Source organism: Lissotriton helveticus, chromosome 5_1 (assembly GCF_964261635.1).
Source record: "Lissotriton helveticus chromosome 5_1, aLisHel1.1, whole genome shotgun sequence".
Classification (NCBI taxonomy): Eukaryota; Metazoa; Chordata; class Amphibia; order Caudata; family Salamandridae; genus Lissotriton; species Lissotriton helveticus.
Window position 1 is genome coordinate 557,893,289 of NC_136065.1, and position 19,426 is coordinate 557,912,714.

Genomic DNA, 19,426 nt, shown 5'->3' on the forward strand with positions numbered 1-19,426 from the left:
TCTGATCTCCGCCTCTCCCATGTGGCCACCACACCTAGGAGGGATACATCCATCACTACTGTGTGCTCCAGTTGGGGAAGGGAGAGGGATCTGCCATTGACCCAATCGTGATTTGTGAGCCATCACCGCAATTGTCGTTCAGTGCCCTCTGAGATCTGGATGTGATCGGACAGGTTGCCCTGATGCTGTGCCCACTGAGACGTCAGGTCCCACTGGAGAGCCCGCATATGCCATCTGGCATGATTTACCAACAGGATGCAGGAGGCCATCATGCCCAGCAGCTGGAGTGTCATCCTGACCAAAACCCGGGATAGAGACTAAAAGATCTGAATCATAGCCTGAATATCCTGGACTCGCTGCTCAGGAGGATAAACCCGAAACTACGTCGAGTCCAGAACCACCTGATGAAAGGGAGCTTCTGGGAGGGAACCAGGTGCGACTTCAGCACGTTGATGGAGAACCCCAGCAAATGCAAGAGGTCGGCCGTAGTCTGGAGGTGGGAGGCGACTGTCTGGGGCAAGCCCGCCTTCAACAACCAGTCGTTGAGATAGGGGAAGACTTGAATCCCTAATCTGCTCAGATGGGCTGCGACCACCGTCATCACTTTCATGAACACCCGAGGGGCACTGGTAAGGCAAAAGGGGAGCACGGTGAAATGCTCGTGGCCTACTGTGAACTGCGGGTAACGCCGGTGGGCTGGCAGGACGGGGATGTGGAAATATGCATCCTGCAAGTCCAACGCTACCATCCAGTCTCCAGGGTTGGGAGCAGATAAGACCTGAGCCAGCATCAACATCTTGAACTTCTCCTTCCGGAAGAAGCGGTTGACGTTCCTGAGGTCTAAGATAGGACGCAGGCCCTTGTCCGACTTGGGTACCAGAAAGTAGTGGGAATAGCAATACCGACCTTCTTCTGGCACAGGAACCAGCTTGATGGCCCCCCTTGGCCAAGAGGGCCGTAACTTCCTCTTGCAGAAGTTGCAGATGATCCCCCGACATGCGGTGGTACTGGGGTGGCATGGATGGAGGGGTAGTCTCGATGGGGAGGGAGTAGCCCCTTCGGACAATTTGCAGCACCCACCAGTCCGATGTGATGGCGTGCCAGTGGGGGAGATGATGGCGAATCCTGCTGCCCACTGGCGTCTGAAGGGCCTGAAAGCTCTGACTAGGAAGGCTTTGAGGCGGATGCTGCGGGGGTGGAGGTAGACTTACCTGTCCGCTGGCCCCCTGCCCCACCACGGCAGGGCCCATGTCCGTGGCAGCCTCTAGGTTGGCAGTGCGGCTTGTGGCTGAACGAACGTGTCGGGGTGCCCCTTCCGTGGGCATGAAAGGGACGAAAAGCAGAAGTGACCATGCGCATGGTGGAAAGGCCCAAGGACTCGGCTGTAGCCTGGAAATCCTTAAAGCGCTCCAGCGCATGATCTGATTTGTCGCAGAAAAGACGATGGCCATCAAAGGGCATGTTCACATAAGGGAGTTTAAAACATCCCCGAAAATTCAGTGGACCGCAGCCAGGCGTGGCTTTGGAGCACCACCGTCGTGGAAATCACTCTGCCCAGCGAGTCCGCGGTATCCAGTCCACACCGTATGGTGAACTTCGCTGCATCCCTCCCCTCAGCAACAGCCTGGAAGAGCAACAGCCTGGAAGAGCAATGTCTGCGGTGTTCACCAACCGCAGCGCTAAGCTGGCAGATTTAAACAGTTTCTTACCAAAACTGCTCTAGCTTCTTGGATTCCCTATCCGGAGGGGTGGTAGGGAATGCGCTCTAGGAAGTAGAGGCCTGGATAACCAGACTCTCGGGGTGGGGTGGGTGGACAGAAAATCAGAGTTGCCCAGGAGCCCCTGTGGTGGGCCTGGACCAAGTGACCATAAGAACGTCAGTCAGTGCTTCATTGAACGGCAGCAGAGGCTCCGAAGAGCTTACTGCCAGCTGGAGCACCTCAGTGAGGAGGTTAGTCCTCAGGGCCACTGTAGGGAGTTCGAGGTCAAGGGCCACGCTCGCCCTACGCAAAACCACACTACAGTTCACTCCCTCCTCTGCAGCCACAGAAGGAGGAGACAGGAAGCCAAGGTCAGGCGATTGGTCAAGAGCACTGGCATCCCCTAACTCTTCTGCCCAGTCATGATCCAACTCACAGTGCTGGGTGAGAGGGTCCTCAGACCCCTCCCAGTCCTCCACTTCCTCCATGGCCTGAGGAACAGGTCGAAAAGATGGAGGCTGAACATAGGGAGAGAAATCCACCAATCGGCATCGGAATCGGCGTTGAACGAAGCTAGACCTGCGCTGAATTCAGTTCGGTGCTGAAACCGGGCCCGACGTCGTCCGAGGGACCAGACGACGTCACAGGCAGTACCGGGGGAGTCGACGCAGGAGGAGTCGTCGTAAGGTTGACCGGGATCCAGGCCTGGATTCACGGGGGCACTGCAATGCAGGGACTGAAGTCATAGGCGGCGCCGCAGCCGCTGGCAGCACAGGGCAAGGACCGAGGGGCCCGAAGGCACACCAGCGGGGGCTGACAGCCCAAAAACGGCAGCCATGGCTGCAAGAAAGTCTTGCACCTGGGCCGGAGTTGCTCCCGGACCCGGAAAGGGAGGGTAGGCCGGGATCAACTGCACAGGCTCCGCCTGAGCTGCGGGGTGGTACTGCCCACACTCTCAGCCGTGTGACCAGCGAGGGGAAATCGGAGAGCGATGACACTTTTTTGACTTCTTCTTCGAGTGCCTCGACTTAACTGACTCAGAGTGCGAGGAACTGGAACCCAAAGAATGGTGAGCTGAATGCCAGGCTTCTAGCAACTTTCGGGACTGCTCCTGCAAAGTCTTAGGCGCCATGTCCCGACAGTCGGAGCATGACCTGGGGTCATGGTCACGCTCCAGGCAGTAGAGACACACGTTGTGGGGGTCGGTAACCGACATCATGCGGCGACAGGCTCCGCAGAACTTAAAACCGGGCATCCCTAGTTGGCACCAGGAGTCAATAGACTCGAAAAATGGAGATAAAAAATCTCAAAAACTCAGTCAAAAAGTGGCTGGAGGTACTGCGCTTGCTGGCACGGAAAAAGAAAGAACTGACGTCTCCATACCACTGGAGTCAAGCTATCCTGGCTGATGAGGGCTGAAAGCCCGAAGCCGGTCCTAGGATGCTTGTTTCCAGTCCAGAGAAGACCTGGCCCGGCAGATCGGGCTGAACTGTTCCCAATGGGCACAAGGTCAAGACTGATTTGCATATGGTTGGGTCCAAACTGGAATGGCATGGTGAGCAAAAAAACAATGGATTTAGGCTCAGATCTCTGTACTGGGGTGAATGAATGACATTGTTCTGCATTCTGTCCATCAATTGTTCTTTTTGCATTTGTCACCCAGAGTGGGACGAGTATGCCTAGATGTGGGTCCCGTGCTCTCATTGCCACTGGAGTCAAGCTATCCTGGCTGATGAGGCCTGAAAGCCCGAAACCGGTCCTAGGATGCTTGTTTCCAGTCCAGGGAAGACCTGGCCTGGCAGATCGGACTGGACTGTTCCCATTGGGTGCAGGGTCAAGACTGATTTGCATACGGCTGGGTCCAAACTATAATGGCATGGTGAGCAAAAAAACTATGGATTTAGGCCCAGATCTCTGTACTGGGTTAATGTATGACATTGTTCTGCATTCTGTCCATCAATTAAGCTTTTTGAATACCAAGGCCTTGCAGCCTTGGTTCCACCAAACGCCTCTTTAATCCGCCGCCAGAAACTTCCTGTCCCATTATCTCACTTCTTCAGGTTCTTTTTCATCTCTGCTTTCTCTCTTTGCCACAGTTTTGCCATCTTTATCCTCCTTCTTTCACCTTGTGGGGTTACACTTTCTAGCTATGGATCAAAATTTGAAGAGGAAAAGTGAGTGCAAGTCCCTAAAATTAAGTGTCGGTTGGCGCCATCTGCAAACACCAGCTCAAATTAAGGACTAGCAAGTGTTCTGTGGACTTTGGACACACTGCATATTTCAATAAAGACCCTAAAACTTATGTTTGTAAACATTCACAATTTGTGCATGTTCTGGTCTGCAAATGTGTACAGAACTCATACTGGGATTTAATGGGGGCATGAAGGAATAGAAATAAATGTGTGTGCAATTTCCATATTATTTACTCATGGATTTTTCCACTTTGCTACAAATTTTGCATTGAGACATTTTGTGTATGGTCTTCTCACAGAAATCTGTGACATAGCTTTCCGGAAGTAGTCTTGGGATTCTCTGTGACTCCACAAAATTCCTAGGGAGAAAAATTCTGAGCTCTGTAAACACGGCAAAAAATTATGCAGACTTTTCTTGCTTCTGTTTTGAGCCATCGCACATTGCGCCGCAAACATTCCCTCTAAAAATGTTAGAATAATATTCACTGGCATGCCATAGTTATGTATATTTGATTAAGTCGAGAAAAGCAAGACTACATGATATTATGGACGATAAGGTTCTTGAATTTCAAATAAGTGTATGACTTAAAAGGAAAATGCTATCAGAATATGACATTTGCCCTCCAATGTCAAGCTGTTTTTACGATATTGCGTGAATACACACCCAGACTATATTTCCATTGTAAATGGAGCTGGTCTGGGGCCTATTACAGAAAGTGCTCTGGGGATGCATTGGCTGATGGTGCCTATTTTTGGGCACTCTGTAATATGGGTGGTGCTGGGTCACGTTTTGCCTCGCTCGTGATCTTAAAGGGACCTTCCTTCATTTGCATGGGGAAGGTCCAAGAAAAATCAGGGAACAGTTTAGTCCCTAGACCATCACTATTGGTGCACGGGCAAAGAAGCGTTCAGCAGGCGTACTGATTGTTCACCACATATAACTTGGCCACACCCTGAAGATGGCCAAAAAGGCCACGCGCCTCCAGGGACCCTCAAGACCCAAGGTATTCCTTCATAGGCAGGTCTAGTAACTCATTGCACATGCTTCTGAAAGTATACCAGTTTTCTCCTCAGTGTGCAGCTGGTCCCTCTGCATTGAAAGATGGTCCAGTAGTTTTCAGCCTGTAGTCATATTTCAAAGCAGTGCTTTCCCCAGTCGAGGCATAGTCTTGTGTCTGCACTGGAAAAAGTATATATTTTGGTGTAATATTATACGCTGTCCTTTTCTGAGCTGGGCACATCCAATTGAAGATGCTCTAAGCACAGACAGAGCTAGTAAGCCGTTTCACATGATATGGCCCCTTGATGGAATCTGTATCTAAATGGGAAACAGTACACGGGCAACGTCTACTTCAGTGCAGAATACAATAGTTTAAGGATGCTGAATGAAGCCTACTTAATGACAGACACAGTAGATGTAGCTACTTCCCAACACCAGCACCATTTAAAAAAATGCATTTTTGGAACTCCCTCAACAATGCACTTGCAGAACTTATAAAGCATGCAGCAACCCAACAAGGGTCTCCCGGCCCTGGACAAGGCAGCAAGTAGAGCCGCAGCAGGTTGCTAAACAACACCCTGAATATCAGAAAATCAGGCATGGCAGCTAAGGAGCAATGTCTTCAGGTTCTTATGAAAGGTAAGCAGGGAGTGACAGTTCCTGAGAGCAACTGGGTGAGAATTCCAAAGTTTCGTGCCCAGTTAGGAAAACAAGCAAGCTTTCATGCGAGCAAGACGAAACCTAGGCAATGTGAACAGTGAGAGGCTGGATGATCTCAGCTGTAGGGCAGGCACATAGGGTTTAACCAAGCCTTGGATATAGGAAGGGGCCAAGCCATGCCTAGCACGGGACATATAGCATAAGGTGTTAAATTCGATACGCTTGTCAACCCTAAGCCAGGGTAGTTTGTGTAGCGAGGTGAAGCTGAAGGGTATCTAGGCAGCCGAAAAAGAAGACGATCGGCCGTGGTCTGGATGACCTGGAAGCGACTGATCGAGGATTTTGTCTGCGCCCAGGTATAAAACATTGCCATAGTGCAATCTGGAAGTTACCAGAACCTGCATCACTGATCTCTCTCCAGCCGGCGGAATTAGCCAGAGAATCTTTTTGAGCCATTTGAGAACAGAGAAGCAGGTGGCCATGACCGTAGACACCTGAGGTTTAAGAGAGAGGTTGTTATTGATGATAAAGCTGAGATTCTTAACCTTAGTTACCGGAGTGGGTAATGGCCCCAGAACATCAGGCCAATGATTGACTCCCCAAAGTTCAGGGTTATTTCCCAGGACCTCTGTTGTATTGCCATTCAGCTTCAGTGCATTTCTATTTATCCAGAGGAAGACATTTCTCAGACCAAGCTAGAGTAGCAAGGAATCTTGATGCTGAGCAACTGATAGTGAGATGATCTGAGTATTGTCAGCATAAGAGATGATTGTGAGTCCATATTTCTCAATTACGTCCGCCAAAGGGCGAACGTAAATATTGAAGAGCATTGGGCTCAGAACAGATCCCTGAGGAACTCCGGAGGTCAGAGCTAGGGTCTGCGATCTTGTGTTGGCCGAGGTGACCTGAAAAGTGCGATCTTTTAGAAAGGAGATCAACCATCTCAAGGCAAAGCCCTCAATGCATGAGGCCTCAAGTCTGTCTGTCAGGATAGAGTGCAACACTGTGTCAAAAGCCGCACTTAAGTCAAGCAGGATGAAGGCGGCAGTACCGCCGGAATCGAGCTGTTGCCTAAGACACTCTGTGACCCCGAGCAGAGCAGATCGGTACTGTGGCCTCCCTGAAACTGGACTGTGATGGGTAGAGCAAGTTGCGGGTCACAACAAAGGAGGAGAGTTGGATATTAACATGCCTTTCCAGGATCTTAGAAAATACAGAGAGAAGAGAGATCAGGCAAAGGTTTGACCAACAGAGGGTAAAGATCCCCCTTCTTTAGCAAAGGGAGGACAAGAGCATGTTTCCAGTTGTGAGGTACATGCCCTGAACTCAAAGATGTGTTAAGGTGGTTAAGTATCACAGTAAGGGAATCATCGTCTAAAAGTCTAAGTTTTGAGGGAGGAAGAGGATCAAGTGGGGAGCTGGACTTAATGGATCCCAGTACCATTTGCAGTGTTGCCAGGTCCAGAGAAGACATACCTTAATTTTGAAAGGTTCCTCAGACTTATTTTCTGGTGGGTTTACGTCCTGGTGTCCATTCGCTTGAATTGCAAGAAATGCCAGACTCACTAGTTTAGTAGCGTCAACATCTAGTTGAAGGTGGATAGACAACTTTATTTTGAAAAAAACGTAGCAAGCTCGTCACACTGATGTTGAGAGAGAGAGAAGGGGGAGGCAGAATAATGCTAGCTGACGAAAGTTTGAACAGAGTCTTTTGGCAGTGTTGGGAGTTAATGATCTGCTCCGTGAAGTAAGTTGCACAAGCAGATTTACAAAGGTTATGGTATCTGTTCAGTGCTGCCACATATTCTGACTTCGCCTCAAGCACGTAATGTTTCCTCCATTGTCTTTCTAAGGTATTACAGAGTTTTTTTTAGGAGGGAATCGGTGAACCAAGGGGCAGGAGGATGCATTCAGCATTTTGGTTTAGATGAAAGTGGCAGGATCGAATTGGTAGCCTCCGTAAGCCATTGGTGCACAGATATTTGGTCTGGGTCAGGTTGAAAGATGAGGGTAGGGGTGTTATTATGAAGTAATTTATTAAGCTCGGTCATATCAAGTTTAGACCAATTCCTGGTTTTGGGTTGCGCAGCAGGCCGGGTACGGGAAGTGGAAAGGAACTTAATAGTAAAAGGCACTGCAAAGTAGTCGGTCCAGCAGAGTTGAAATAGTAGTGTGACGGATAAGGTTGAGAGGTTAGAAAAAATGGGGTCCAGAAAGTGCCCTGTGATGTGGGTAGGTACAGAATTAAGCAGCAGGAGATTAAGAGTGCCCAAGTCATCTATAAATGCTGACGTTAAATTATTATTGGTGTCTAGATGAAGGTTGAGGTCACTAAGCAGATTAAAATTGGCTAACAGCTAAATATGGGGGACAAGAAAATCAAAAAAAGCTGAGAACCAGTTGCTGGGAGGCACAGGGGGATGGTAGATAAGTGACCCTGAGAAGGTAAATTTAGGAGAAAAAGAGAAATAAAATAACATGGTTACACAATTCGGGATGTGGAGGGCCCACTTGTAGGTCTTTTTAAAGATCATGGTGATGCTTTCGCCTGTTCTGCGAGGTCTATTTATCCCCAACAGAGCAAAATTGCCAGGAAGTGCTGAATAATATCAGGTAAGGATCCGTTATGAAGCCAGGTTTCTGTTAAAAATACCACATCTGGGTCAACATCATCGAAAAAAGTAAATAGATGTAGCTGGTGCTTAAGGAGAGAGCGGCAATTTAAACTAAGGCAACAAAATTCTTTGGGCAGAAAAACGTCAGCCTGGGCGTTGGAGATTGGCTGATGTTCAGCCACCCTGACCTGAGAATCAAATGCAGTCTTAAACTGGGGGTTAGGGGTGCATTCAAACTAGCAGCAAGTACAATGGTATGGAAAGATGTCAGGACTGAAAACCTGACAGTTGACGTTAGGTGTCAGCCTTAACTTGTGTAGAACTGGAGAGGTATAAAATCCAAGAGCCAGTTGCAGAGGACCAGGGTTTCTGGCCCCTGGACGCAGATGGGCACAGACAGGCTTGCCTTAGACGCGCCTTTGGAGCACCAGTGGCACGCCAGCTGCGCGCGTGCGCTTGAGCATGTGTCTAAATAGGTGGTGGAGGCAAAAGACTAGAATGCACACCACCCGGGAGTGAGCCTAGGGCTGAAAGGGGTACCACAAAGTTTCCAATGCGCTGCGCACAAACGGCACCGCACCCACAACGGAACAGGGCAGGACACAAAGTGTGAGTGAAGGATAGAATCTGGTTGATTTAAAGCAAAATTTAAAAGTTTGGTTTTAAAACTTATCAGCGTTAGCCTCTTCGGTGCTCATGACGGATCCCGGCTGTCATGAGTCATGGTAGGCGTGTGCTCATGATGGCCGGGAGCCGTCCAAACGTTGCCGTCCCCCCACACGGTGGTAATTCCCCACCTGTGCGGGCGAATTAATTAGTGGGCGGAGTTCGGATGTCTCCCGGCTGTCATGAGCACAGTCCCCCCTCCACTCTCCCCTCTCCCCCCCCCCCCCCGGATAACGCGGCGGAATTTGTGCCGCGGAGCAGGGGTTAAAAGAGATCAAGCCACAACAGTGAGGACATTCTTTAAACAGCAAGTGCAAACCTTGCCACAGTCCATATTTAGGGCCAATATCCTCATTTAGCTGCATTGATGGCACATTACTGTATCTGTTCATCACATTCTTCCAGTTTCATCCATTTTTCTTACACTGTTAACGGTTTCACTGTTCCTACACTGTTAGCAATTTAAATCAAGCAATAACCCCCTCGTGAGTTTCTGTGCGAAAGATTAGGGATCTCAAATGTCTGTGGGTCCATGGATATAGAAGAGGTAGTCGCTCTTTAGAAAGGGCAGGAAGGAGCCACCAGTATTGCTGTCAGCCGGTATTATGCTGCAAACGCTACATCAAACAACTGCAAAGGTTGTAGGTAATTTTAACATCTTTGTTTTAGATGGAGATATAAATTGGTTTCTGCACAGAGAGAGGTTATGTCTGTCTGATGAGTTGGCTTGAGTGCTAAGAACCTCCAAAAGAGTATTCTCTACTTCAACGAAACATACCACGACAAAACATACCATAACACCAAGTCCCCTATCACGTCATAATAACATAACAAAGCATGTGCAATATGACATTCTGCACACCTCTGTGTGACTGGTTTATCTGAAGTAAGTATGACTTATGTACTAAGAGTGTTAGAAGCATTATTGCTAAAGACGTTGACACGCCTGGCCTTTCAGTCGCCCTCCTATTTTAAATCTCAATGTACTGAGGTCTGAACAACAGGATGTTAAGGATTGTCTTGGGTACTGTGGTGTACTGTCGACCCACATGCCTGTATTGCACCCGCCATGTGTCTCTCTAATACTACCTGCAGGTAATGGAAATACATGCACACATTACTCACATTTTATTCTATGGAGATCGGTCATCAATTATGAGTCTCTAGCTACTGTTGGGCAGCTGTATTAAAAAATATCAGTACTGTACGACAGTTTGTTTTTTAGTGATGTTATACAGCATTATTTGTGGATGACTGAAGGCTATTCTCTCACTACTCTATTTGTTTATATCAAGGCTTGTCTACCAAGGCCTCACCAAACCCTCTTTGACGAGAAACACATGTAACAGAGTTTGCAATCTGTTCAATGTAAAGTTCGGCCTCTGTGAGCAGCCCTTACCGAGAATTCTGGCACTGCACTTGCAAATGTTAGCAGGAGACAATTTATCACCTATTTTACAGTAATGTCTGCCAGTTCATTTTCTCTGCCTTTCTTGGATAAACAGTTCTTAGACAGGTATACTGTAAATCCTTGGGACCCGGTGTGACACTAGAGGGAGGATTGTAGGTTGGTGACCAACATGGGTGCATAAATTGCTTGGGAGATACGTCAGTGGCGGGTCCTCCCTTAAGGCAGAGGAGAGCCTCACCACTGCATTTTTTGCAGTGGAAAAATGAAAAATAAAATGATAATAACACTATGGTATTATCATTTTATTTACTTTTGTAATGCAGCTTTATGGGGCGGGGCTTGGCAAGGGGAGAGATGATGGGCACTTAAGTGAGCATGACTGTTTGGTCGGCCTGCTTGCGCTGGCAAAACAGTCCTGCGCACTTTGCATGTTCCTCACCAGACTGCCTTACTCAACCTGGTTAGGAACATGTACAGGCTCCCATTCCCTGCCTGAACGCCAATCTGCGGCACTAAGACCAATCACATTGCTACATTGCTTTGGGTTAGGGGAGGGAGACTGTATTCCTGCTTCAGAGGACAATGCAAGGCGAGGCGGCTGTCTGGCGGTCGGCTGCAAGGTACGTTTATTTACATTTATTTTTCAATCTTCCCTCCCTCCCCCGCCTCACGCATGTTAGTCGGTGGCAGCCGCCACTGGGATACGTACCAATTCATCTGCTCCGACACCGTAAGCAGAACCGGTGCCAAGATATCAGACATCAGATGTTCTCAGTAAAGACTTGGAAATTATGGTACGGCAATGCCACCTTCCTACTTTTCACTAAGTAGCAATGTGTAAGTCTGCCCTCTGTTGATTGATTTCTTAGTACAATGACAACAGCCAACTCATCCTATTTTCTATCACCTTTATTAGCAGGCTCACATCACATCAACCCCAGTTCTTTCCTAAATGCCTTCTTTAACACAACAATGCCGAACTTGGCCACACTAAACACTGATATCATAACCAGCAATAACCAGATGGCACTGTTGAAACTTCAAATGAACGAATCATTAGCATATGCTTGATATTCTGCTGAAAATTATGCCAACAGATGCATGAGGCCTAAAGCTAGAAATATAACGCTGAAGATCCCTTCCTTTAGAATTAGCACCTTGCTGCATACTCCACAAGGTATGCAAGCTAGCGGCAAGAATAAAAAACCTATCACCCAGCGAGAATTCTAGGAGCTTCCAGAGAGCTATTACCTGTGATCTGAAAAAAGCATGAGATCCTGGCACTTTTTCAACAAGGTGCCTGGCAAAGATTGTATAGCTTTTCGTTTTTAAATCAAGGAATGCTCAAGCATATGGTCCATGATCGCCAAACCGGTTACACCAAGTGGTGATGATCGGTCATCAGCAACATAAATACCTGCTGAGGTAACCGGAATCCCTTCTGTCCTCAAACCAACATTGCCTTATCTGACACGTGTAAAGTCAAAGTAGATAACCTAAATCGGACGTCTCCTCATCAGCACCACTTTGGTCACTAGAACGGCTCATTAAACTCAAGCACACCACTGCTACTCCAAGCTTTAAAAAAAGGGTGGAACCAACCTTCCTAGCACACTCGCAATCTGTGTTGGTCCTGGAGGCTCTGGTCTCACCTGGCGCCATAATTATCGCTCAGCTACTTTCAGCCTGGTGTCTGCTCATCCAAGTGATACAAACCACCTCCAACAACACTAGGGATGACTTACTTGTTTAGGTGGACCAAGGCCACTCGTGCATGATCACACTATTGGATCTACTGACAGCAATCAACAAACTGGCATTCAGAAGAAATGCAGGATGTAGGAGAAATGATTTTGCAAAGCTTGGTTTAGTTAGTGTTGTAGTTTGTTAATCTTATCCATATATTCTATACATTGCTAACTGGAGGTCAGAACACAACATGTCATACCTAGCACACAGTTACAGAATATCATCTCAGGGGCTAAATAACGAAGATTTTTTACTTTATAAAAAAAAAAAAAAAAAAAAAAAAAGAAGATGTAAACCAACAATAGTTTCCGGCTATGATTTTCATACATTTCTAATAGCACATCACAAAAAATCCAGGCACACACATTGAAATCTATTCAAATTACAGATTTCCATGCATACTTCTACAGCCTTAAGCTTTCTAATGTGTGTAAGTCGGACAATCGGCATAAGTAAGCATAGGAGACACGTGGTTTAGAGCTTGTAACTTTTTCGTCCCATTTCTCTTCATGGAAAATATTTTCTGAGACGGAGAAACATCTTTCCCTACGTTCCCTAAAATTCAAATGTGATGCAGAATTTTCTTTCATCCTGGAAAGACTTAGTCCTGTTGTAGGAGTACATTTATGTGGTTTTCAAACATAGGAATAGCTGTGGAAAATGTATGCAACAGCCACAAAGTTCAGGCCTTGTGGGCGTGCCAAGTGTTTTACCTGCCCGCAATCCTGCCAATTGCGTCGATAAACTGAGGTGCCCAACATTAAGGCTAAAGTAATTACTCTGAACAACTTAACACAATAATGATTTTCCCTAGTGCTCAGATGACTATGTTAGCCACAATATTTCCAAATGTATTTGGAAACTATAACCAATTTCCTGTGCGCCTAGTTTAAAATTACTGCTACAAAACGTTTTGTATAGTGAGTGGTCCCTGAATGTTAGAAAATACCTTCCTTATAATATGGTTCATGCTCAAGTGTGGTCAGCAAAGTTGTTATCTCTTGGTAACACTTTTTTGGTATGTAGTGTTAAGGAGAAGAAAGACAAATCTAACACTCGTGTTTTACCCTCAGAAGTTGTACAAACGAAACTAAGAAAACAAGGTGAGGGTGTCAGTGCAAGGCCAGGTATAAGGCAATTATTCTAGAAAGAAAGGCACTTACTCTTTGTGTTTTGGAGAGCAAACAATAGCGATGGCTTCCGGCAACATTAACTGATAGGAGCAATGCGTGTGAAGATCAACGCTGGATAAGAATGCTGTTTGTGTTGGATGGGTCTGTAAAATGAAGGTTAAGAGTTTAAGCTCTTCTAGAGGATGACCAAATAGCAAAGTCCACAAATTACCAATGAGAAGACCAAATGGTAAAGTTTCTTTATTGTAACCATATTCTTTAGGTAGAATAGGCTATATATGGCACTCACCTTTCAGCTCTCCTTCTGCAACAGCAAATAATTTCTTAAAATACGTATGCACCCAGCGTGGTTGATCCTAGTTTTTATATGACACTTTGGTGCTACATTCACACCTTCCACCAATGACTATTATATAGGACAGCGGCGTCACTAGGGTTGGTGTCACCCAGTGCGGTAACTCATGGTGATGTGCGGTCTGCATCCCCCGCACTCCCCTAGTGACGCCACTAGGCGGCCTTACTGTGTACCGTTACTCCCAGGCTCCATACCTGATCCGGAACCTTGCACCTTGATGTCTGCTCGATGTCTGCTCTTATCCAGGCCTCTTCATCTCTTCTCCTTCTTTCAGGTGAGTTGGCCTCAGTTTGCCACTCCGAGTTCCTGCTGATCTCCGTGCAGAGCTCAGAGCAAAGCCCATGTCTAGGCCAACATAGCTTTGGGCTCTACTGGTGTGGATCTGCCGGCTCTGCAAGCAGTGGCTGCGGCCCCCTGTCGGCGCAAGCTGCACCGGCTGATTCCGTACCAACAGAGAGCCCACAGGCACAACCCTCCCCTGCCGACTTCCATGCCTGCCTTGCCGCCCACACAATTTCTGATGGCGAGGTACTCTCCAGGTCCTCCGACTGCCACAGTGGAAGATCACCTAGTAGTTGGCAGTCAGAGACCGCCGGCACCTCTAGGGTGAGGCGTGGCCGCAGACACAGGGACACAGAGCTCGGGTCGCCTGGAATGGAGCTCGTCTCTACCGACGTGCGTTGAGGCGAATGAACCGGAACCGGAAAGATAAGTAAACACTGAGGCAATGCTACGCCCCCCCCCCCCAGGGTTGGGCTCGCTCTGTGCATAGGTGTGTGTTTCGTTGCGCCTCTGTTGGGTGTCTGCCTGTCATTCACCCTGTCTGGGGGCTCCGCAGCCAGAGTCTCCGCCTGACTGCTTTTCTATCACCCCGTCTTTCTGGGAAGCAGATTGTCCGTGACCCTGTCTGCATCTCTGTGACCCTTCCACTGCCTGTCTTTCTGCGAGTGGGCCTGTGGAACTGTCACTGTGTCTGCTTGCTTTGGTGTCAAGGTGTCACCCCATATGAGGGTGTCACCCGGTGCGGTCCGCACCCCCCGCATCCCCCCAGTGATGCCACGGATATAGGAGGTGTGGTCTAAACACCTATTTAGACCCCACGCTGGATAGCATGGAAGAATATGGGATTCTGGATATATGGAGGCTCTGAAATCAGTCTCAGCAAGAAGCTACTTTCACCTCCTCTGTACATGGATCATGGTCTTGATTAGATTATTGGTCGGTATCCCCGGAGTTATGTGCCTGAACAACAGAGGTCACATACGTGCCTTAGAGTATTTGACCATGCACAGTAAAGTTAGTGATCTCAATCCCCACCCATACATGTGGAGATTCTAAGCGATTGCACTCCTGGATCCTGGATTCCGGGATGGGCTCAGCTCAGCTATTGTTAACTATTTTGACAAGAATGTCGGGTCTGTGGAAGGGATGGATACACAATGGGAAGCCTTAAAGGTCACAATCAGGGATGTGTGCATTAGCACACAGGGAGGAGTGTTGAGGGCAATACTCACGCAATTGAAAAATACTGAGAACATATTGCGATCCCTAGAATGTGGCTATGAAGTTAACACTCACACTGCCACCGTTGCTGCCGTTCGGAAGCAAATCACCACTTTCAATGAGTTAGCTACACAGGAACGAAACGTATTCTCGAAGAGACACATTGACAAGACATATGGGGAGGGCCGATGACTGGGACGTAGCTTGGCTGCGAAGCTGCGATCACTATGGCGGCAGGCACACATAGTGAGGACCACTACCCCAGAGGGTATTGAACATTACAACATTGTGCTAACTGATTTTACGGACCTCTATACCGGTCTATACAGTACCAGTCATTCTGCTACGGAGGCTAAAATCGGAGATTACCTTAGGGATGTGGTCCTGACATGGCTGTCCCTCAGACATCAAGAATATTTGGTGCAACCTATTTCACTTAAGAAAGTCAAGGATGCCATCTGATCACTCCCTAATGGTAAAGCTCCAGGCCTGAATGGTCTAACGGGTGAGTTCTATAAAGAATTCTCGGACCTTCTGGCACCACACCTACACACAATGATGAAGCGTACACTGAGCAGACATTATCCCCTTTACTGCAAGAGGCTCTCATTGTTGCGCTGCTAAAATCTGACAAAGCGGAGGAGTACTGTGAATCATATGGACCGCTGTCCGTAATCAATACTGATGCAATGATCCTAGTCAAAGATATTGCCAACCCAGCTCCAGCCATTGCTCCCCAATCTGGTGTTGCCGGACCCGTCTGGTTTCATACCAGCCCATTCCACTACACACAATCGGTGCACCCTTGTTGCATTATTGCACCAGGTGAATCCCTCACTGCAGGCAGCGGCTGTCCTATTAGATGCCTCCAAAGCTTTTGATTCCATCGAATGTGGATATATGTTTACGATAATGACCCGTATGGGAATCCTGGCTGCATTATTGTGATAGATTTGCTTGCTATACACTAACCTGACGGCCCGGTGCAGATTAGTGGTAGCACATCTGAGGGGGTCTCTATCCATAGTGGTAGGCGACAGGGGTGCCCTCTGTCGCCATTATTATTTGCCTTCACACTGGAGCCACTGGCATGTGTGATCCAACAACAGCATGCTGCTTCTCCACCATATTTTCAGCAGCATTCCCTTAGTATCTCCCTATAACCGGACAATATGATGTATATGTCAGGGCACCCTCCTACACTCTTTGTCGCCAGGAGTATATCGGATTTCAATGATACTCTTGCCTGAGTATCAAATGGTCAAAGTCTGCCATTTGTCCCCTGACGTCCAGTATGCTAGTGTCCTCACCCAGTTTTCCCTTGTTGTTCAGCACGGACCCTGTAAAATATCTGGGAGCATGGATCCATAGTGACCCAGAACTAGTGATACGATACAATTATGGTAGGGCCATTTCAAAATTAGAAGATCAGGTCTGCTGCTGCCTTTAGCAGACAGGAGAGCCGTCATGAAAAAGGTGATGCTGCCCAAGTTTCTATATCTTTTTCTTAATATTCCTATTGTACTACCACAACACGTTTTTAAAACACTTAGGGTGCACATGATTACACTGGCATGGGCCTTAAAATTATACCATTTATGAGCCCAGGCCCAATTCGCACACTATTGGTATGCTCTGTATGATTATGTGCCACACCTTGCAGTAGTGTAATAAGAAAAATGTTTGCCTATGCCTCCACCTCTTTAATCAAACACTCTTTAGTTGAGGATAAACAACACTTTATTAGTTTATCCTGACATTGATTTATGTCGTTGATTTATGACACAGTTTGCAAAAAGTTATATTCATTCCATAAAAACAGACATCAGATTACTATCAACTTCATATCTGGCCATATACAAAAAAAGCAGTTTTGTGCATATATACAATGTGAAAAAGAAAATCAATAATGAACTTTTTCCAAAAACATATTTACCCGTGAATACATAATCGTGACATGGACAAGTGTATTATAAATGAAGCATTACATGGAAAAAGGATCACAATCATGGGGAGAGAAATAAAGAAAGAAATTTTTCTTTTCAAATAATTTTTGCATAATCAACTCCCTAATCCTGAACCAATATACACATTATAATTCAGGAAACACTGGAAGGTACGTCGCATGTAGATATGCGCCTCTCAGTCACTTACACAAATGGCTTGAGGACCCTGTTGTAAATATTTGTTTTTTTACTTTCTCAAACAGTTTCCATGGACTAGAATTACACCGCCCTGATGAGATTCCTGTAAATTGTGTAACAGGACTCGAAACGCGTCGGCATCTTTGACATTTTTTCCTGACACTTAGACTTATGTGCTTGATGCATAAATGGGCATTGTTTCCTGAATTATAATGTGTATATTGGTTCAGGATTAGGGAGTTGATTATGCAAAAATGATTTGAAAAGAAAAATTTCTTTCTTTATTTCTCTCCCCATGATTGTGATCCTTTTTCCATGTAATGCTTCATTTATAATACACTTGTCCATGTCACGATTATGTATTCACGGGTAAATATGTTTTTGGAAAAAGTTCATTATTGATTTTCTTTTTCACATTGTATATATGCACAAAACTGCTTTTTTTGTATATGGCCAGATATGAAGTTGATAGTAATCTGATGTCTGTTTTTATGGAATGAATATAACTTTTTGCAAACTGTGTCATAAATCAACGACATAAATCAATGTCAGGATAAACTAATAAAGTGTTGTTTATCCTCAACTAAAGAGTGTTTGATTAAAAAGGTGGAGGCATAGGCAAACATTTTTCTTATTACAATATTGTGGCCCTGCCTACGCTCCCTCCCATTGGGCCCAGCCACCCGTGTTTTTTCACCTTGCAGTAGAGCATGATGATGTTTATCTCATTCCACTCCAGGTTATACTGCCACATAAACCCAAGAGAGTGACACAAACCGAAATCAACATGGTCCACACCACAACGAAAGCTTGGCCGGCGCTCAGAACGTGGGCCAGCAAGACCCCTTCATGTGGGACAGTACTCCCACTGCAGATTCACCCCAGCATATCTGTCACATGGGAGCGGTCTACGTTGGGACTGCTTGGCCGAGATGGCTTAAAAACCGTGGGCGATGCCTACACTAATGACAATTACATAGCCCTTAACACTATCTCACACATACAGAGACATAACCCATTACGGACATTCACATACTATTGCTTGAGAGCTGCTCTACCCAAGTTCTAGCTTCAATTCCCTGGAGAGTCCGTTGCACTTTGCGAACTGAAAACCTTGCTCACTACTATCATAGAGTTGGATGTAAGCATAATAATCTGTGTGCAGTAAAAGTCTCAGCCAACCAGTTCAAGCAGCCTATCAAGTACTTCATTCCATTTCTCCAGTGCTTGATCTCTGGTTGTTAGTCTATCTGTTTTGCGGCACAACATATAGTTTAGTGATCCGACTAAGCGTCAGCGTTGTGGAGCACGACCTCTAATTCACTCTTGTTCATGGTTGTTTTGGCAGCTTTTAGTATTTATTGGATCGCTGGTCATGTCGTTTGGCAGAATGCGCTTGCAGTTTTGCCCTCAGGTATTTTTTAGGATTATTGTCGTCTTTGGGTGCTGAGTTCTCTTACTCATTTTCAATACATCCTGAACTTTCGGTGTCTTATATTTGGATATTGGTTCTGAATTCTACCACATTTCTTTTGAACACTGGTTTACATGGAGTAGGGGAAAATGGTGTTTCTTGGCCATATTTCTCTCTTATATTTTAGCCTAATGTCAGTTACATAACACTATATGACAGTTCATTGTCTATATCTTCACCACAATTGTTTGTTTACCTGTTGCAGATCCCCTGATGAAGGGCTACTATTATTAGCCCGAAATGCATTAGGAACTTATGAAGTTTGTTTTCACATGCTGAATTCAAGCTGTATTACTCTTTTACTTTTGGATTTGATCTGCCTGGACTTTGAATAAAACGCAGATCCCAAATTGCTTCTGGTTTTGAAGAATATTTTCAGTACTTTTGGACTCAATAAAAATAGATTCTGATTACTGTGGGATTATTGTACTATTTTGCATATGTTGTTGATGTTTTCATAATAAAGGGCGTACACCATTATGTGACCGTTGTAGTGCACTGGGTTAACCTGGATAAACTTTAAGGTATTCTCTTTTCCTTTTGAATCAGGTGGCTTGCAGAACCCCTCACCTGGTGCACACGTGATTTTCAAAAGTTTTTCTAAATGTGTGCATCTGATTCAGATTGTTTGAATTATTACCTGGAGTGCATACTTGCTGCGTTTATCTTTCTACTTTTAGAAAGTTGGTATTTTCTTGTCCCAACCATTTGGTACCTGCAGCGTCTATGCTGGGTCCCATGACTAGGTGTAGCTGGCAGTTGGCCTTTGCATATTGTTCCCAGACAGTGAGACAAAGGGGAATTTGTGTTGGCAGGATGAGCCG

At 46.3% G+C, this 19,426-nt stretch overlaps 1 protein-coding gene across 3 annotated transcripts in view; it reads right to left on the reverse strand.

The window, feature by feature from the left end:
- Positions 1-19,426, reverse strand: part of STAMBPL1 (STAM binding protein like 1) — a 281,826-nt gene that overhangs the window by 41,424 nt on the left and 220,976 nt on the right. For 2 of the 3 annotated variants that reach the window (XM_078642881.1, XM_078642880.1), the window contains one exon: positions 13,157-13,269. The exons of the other annotated variant lie outside the window; for it this stretch is intronic. In XM_078642881.1, coding sequence (XP_078499007.1) covers positions 13,157-13,269 — 113 coding nt within the window. The remainder of the gene's footprint in view (positions 1-13,156; positions 13,270-19,426) is intronic. 3 annotated transcript variants of the gene reach the window in all.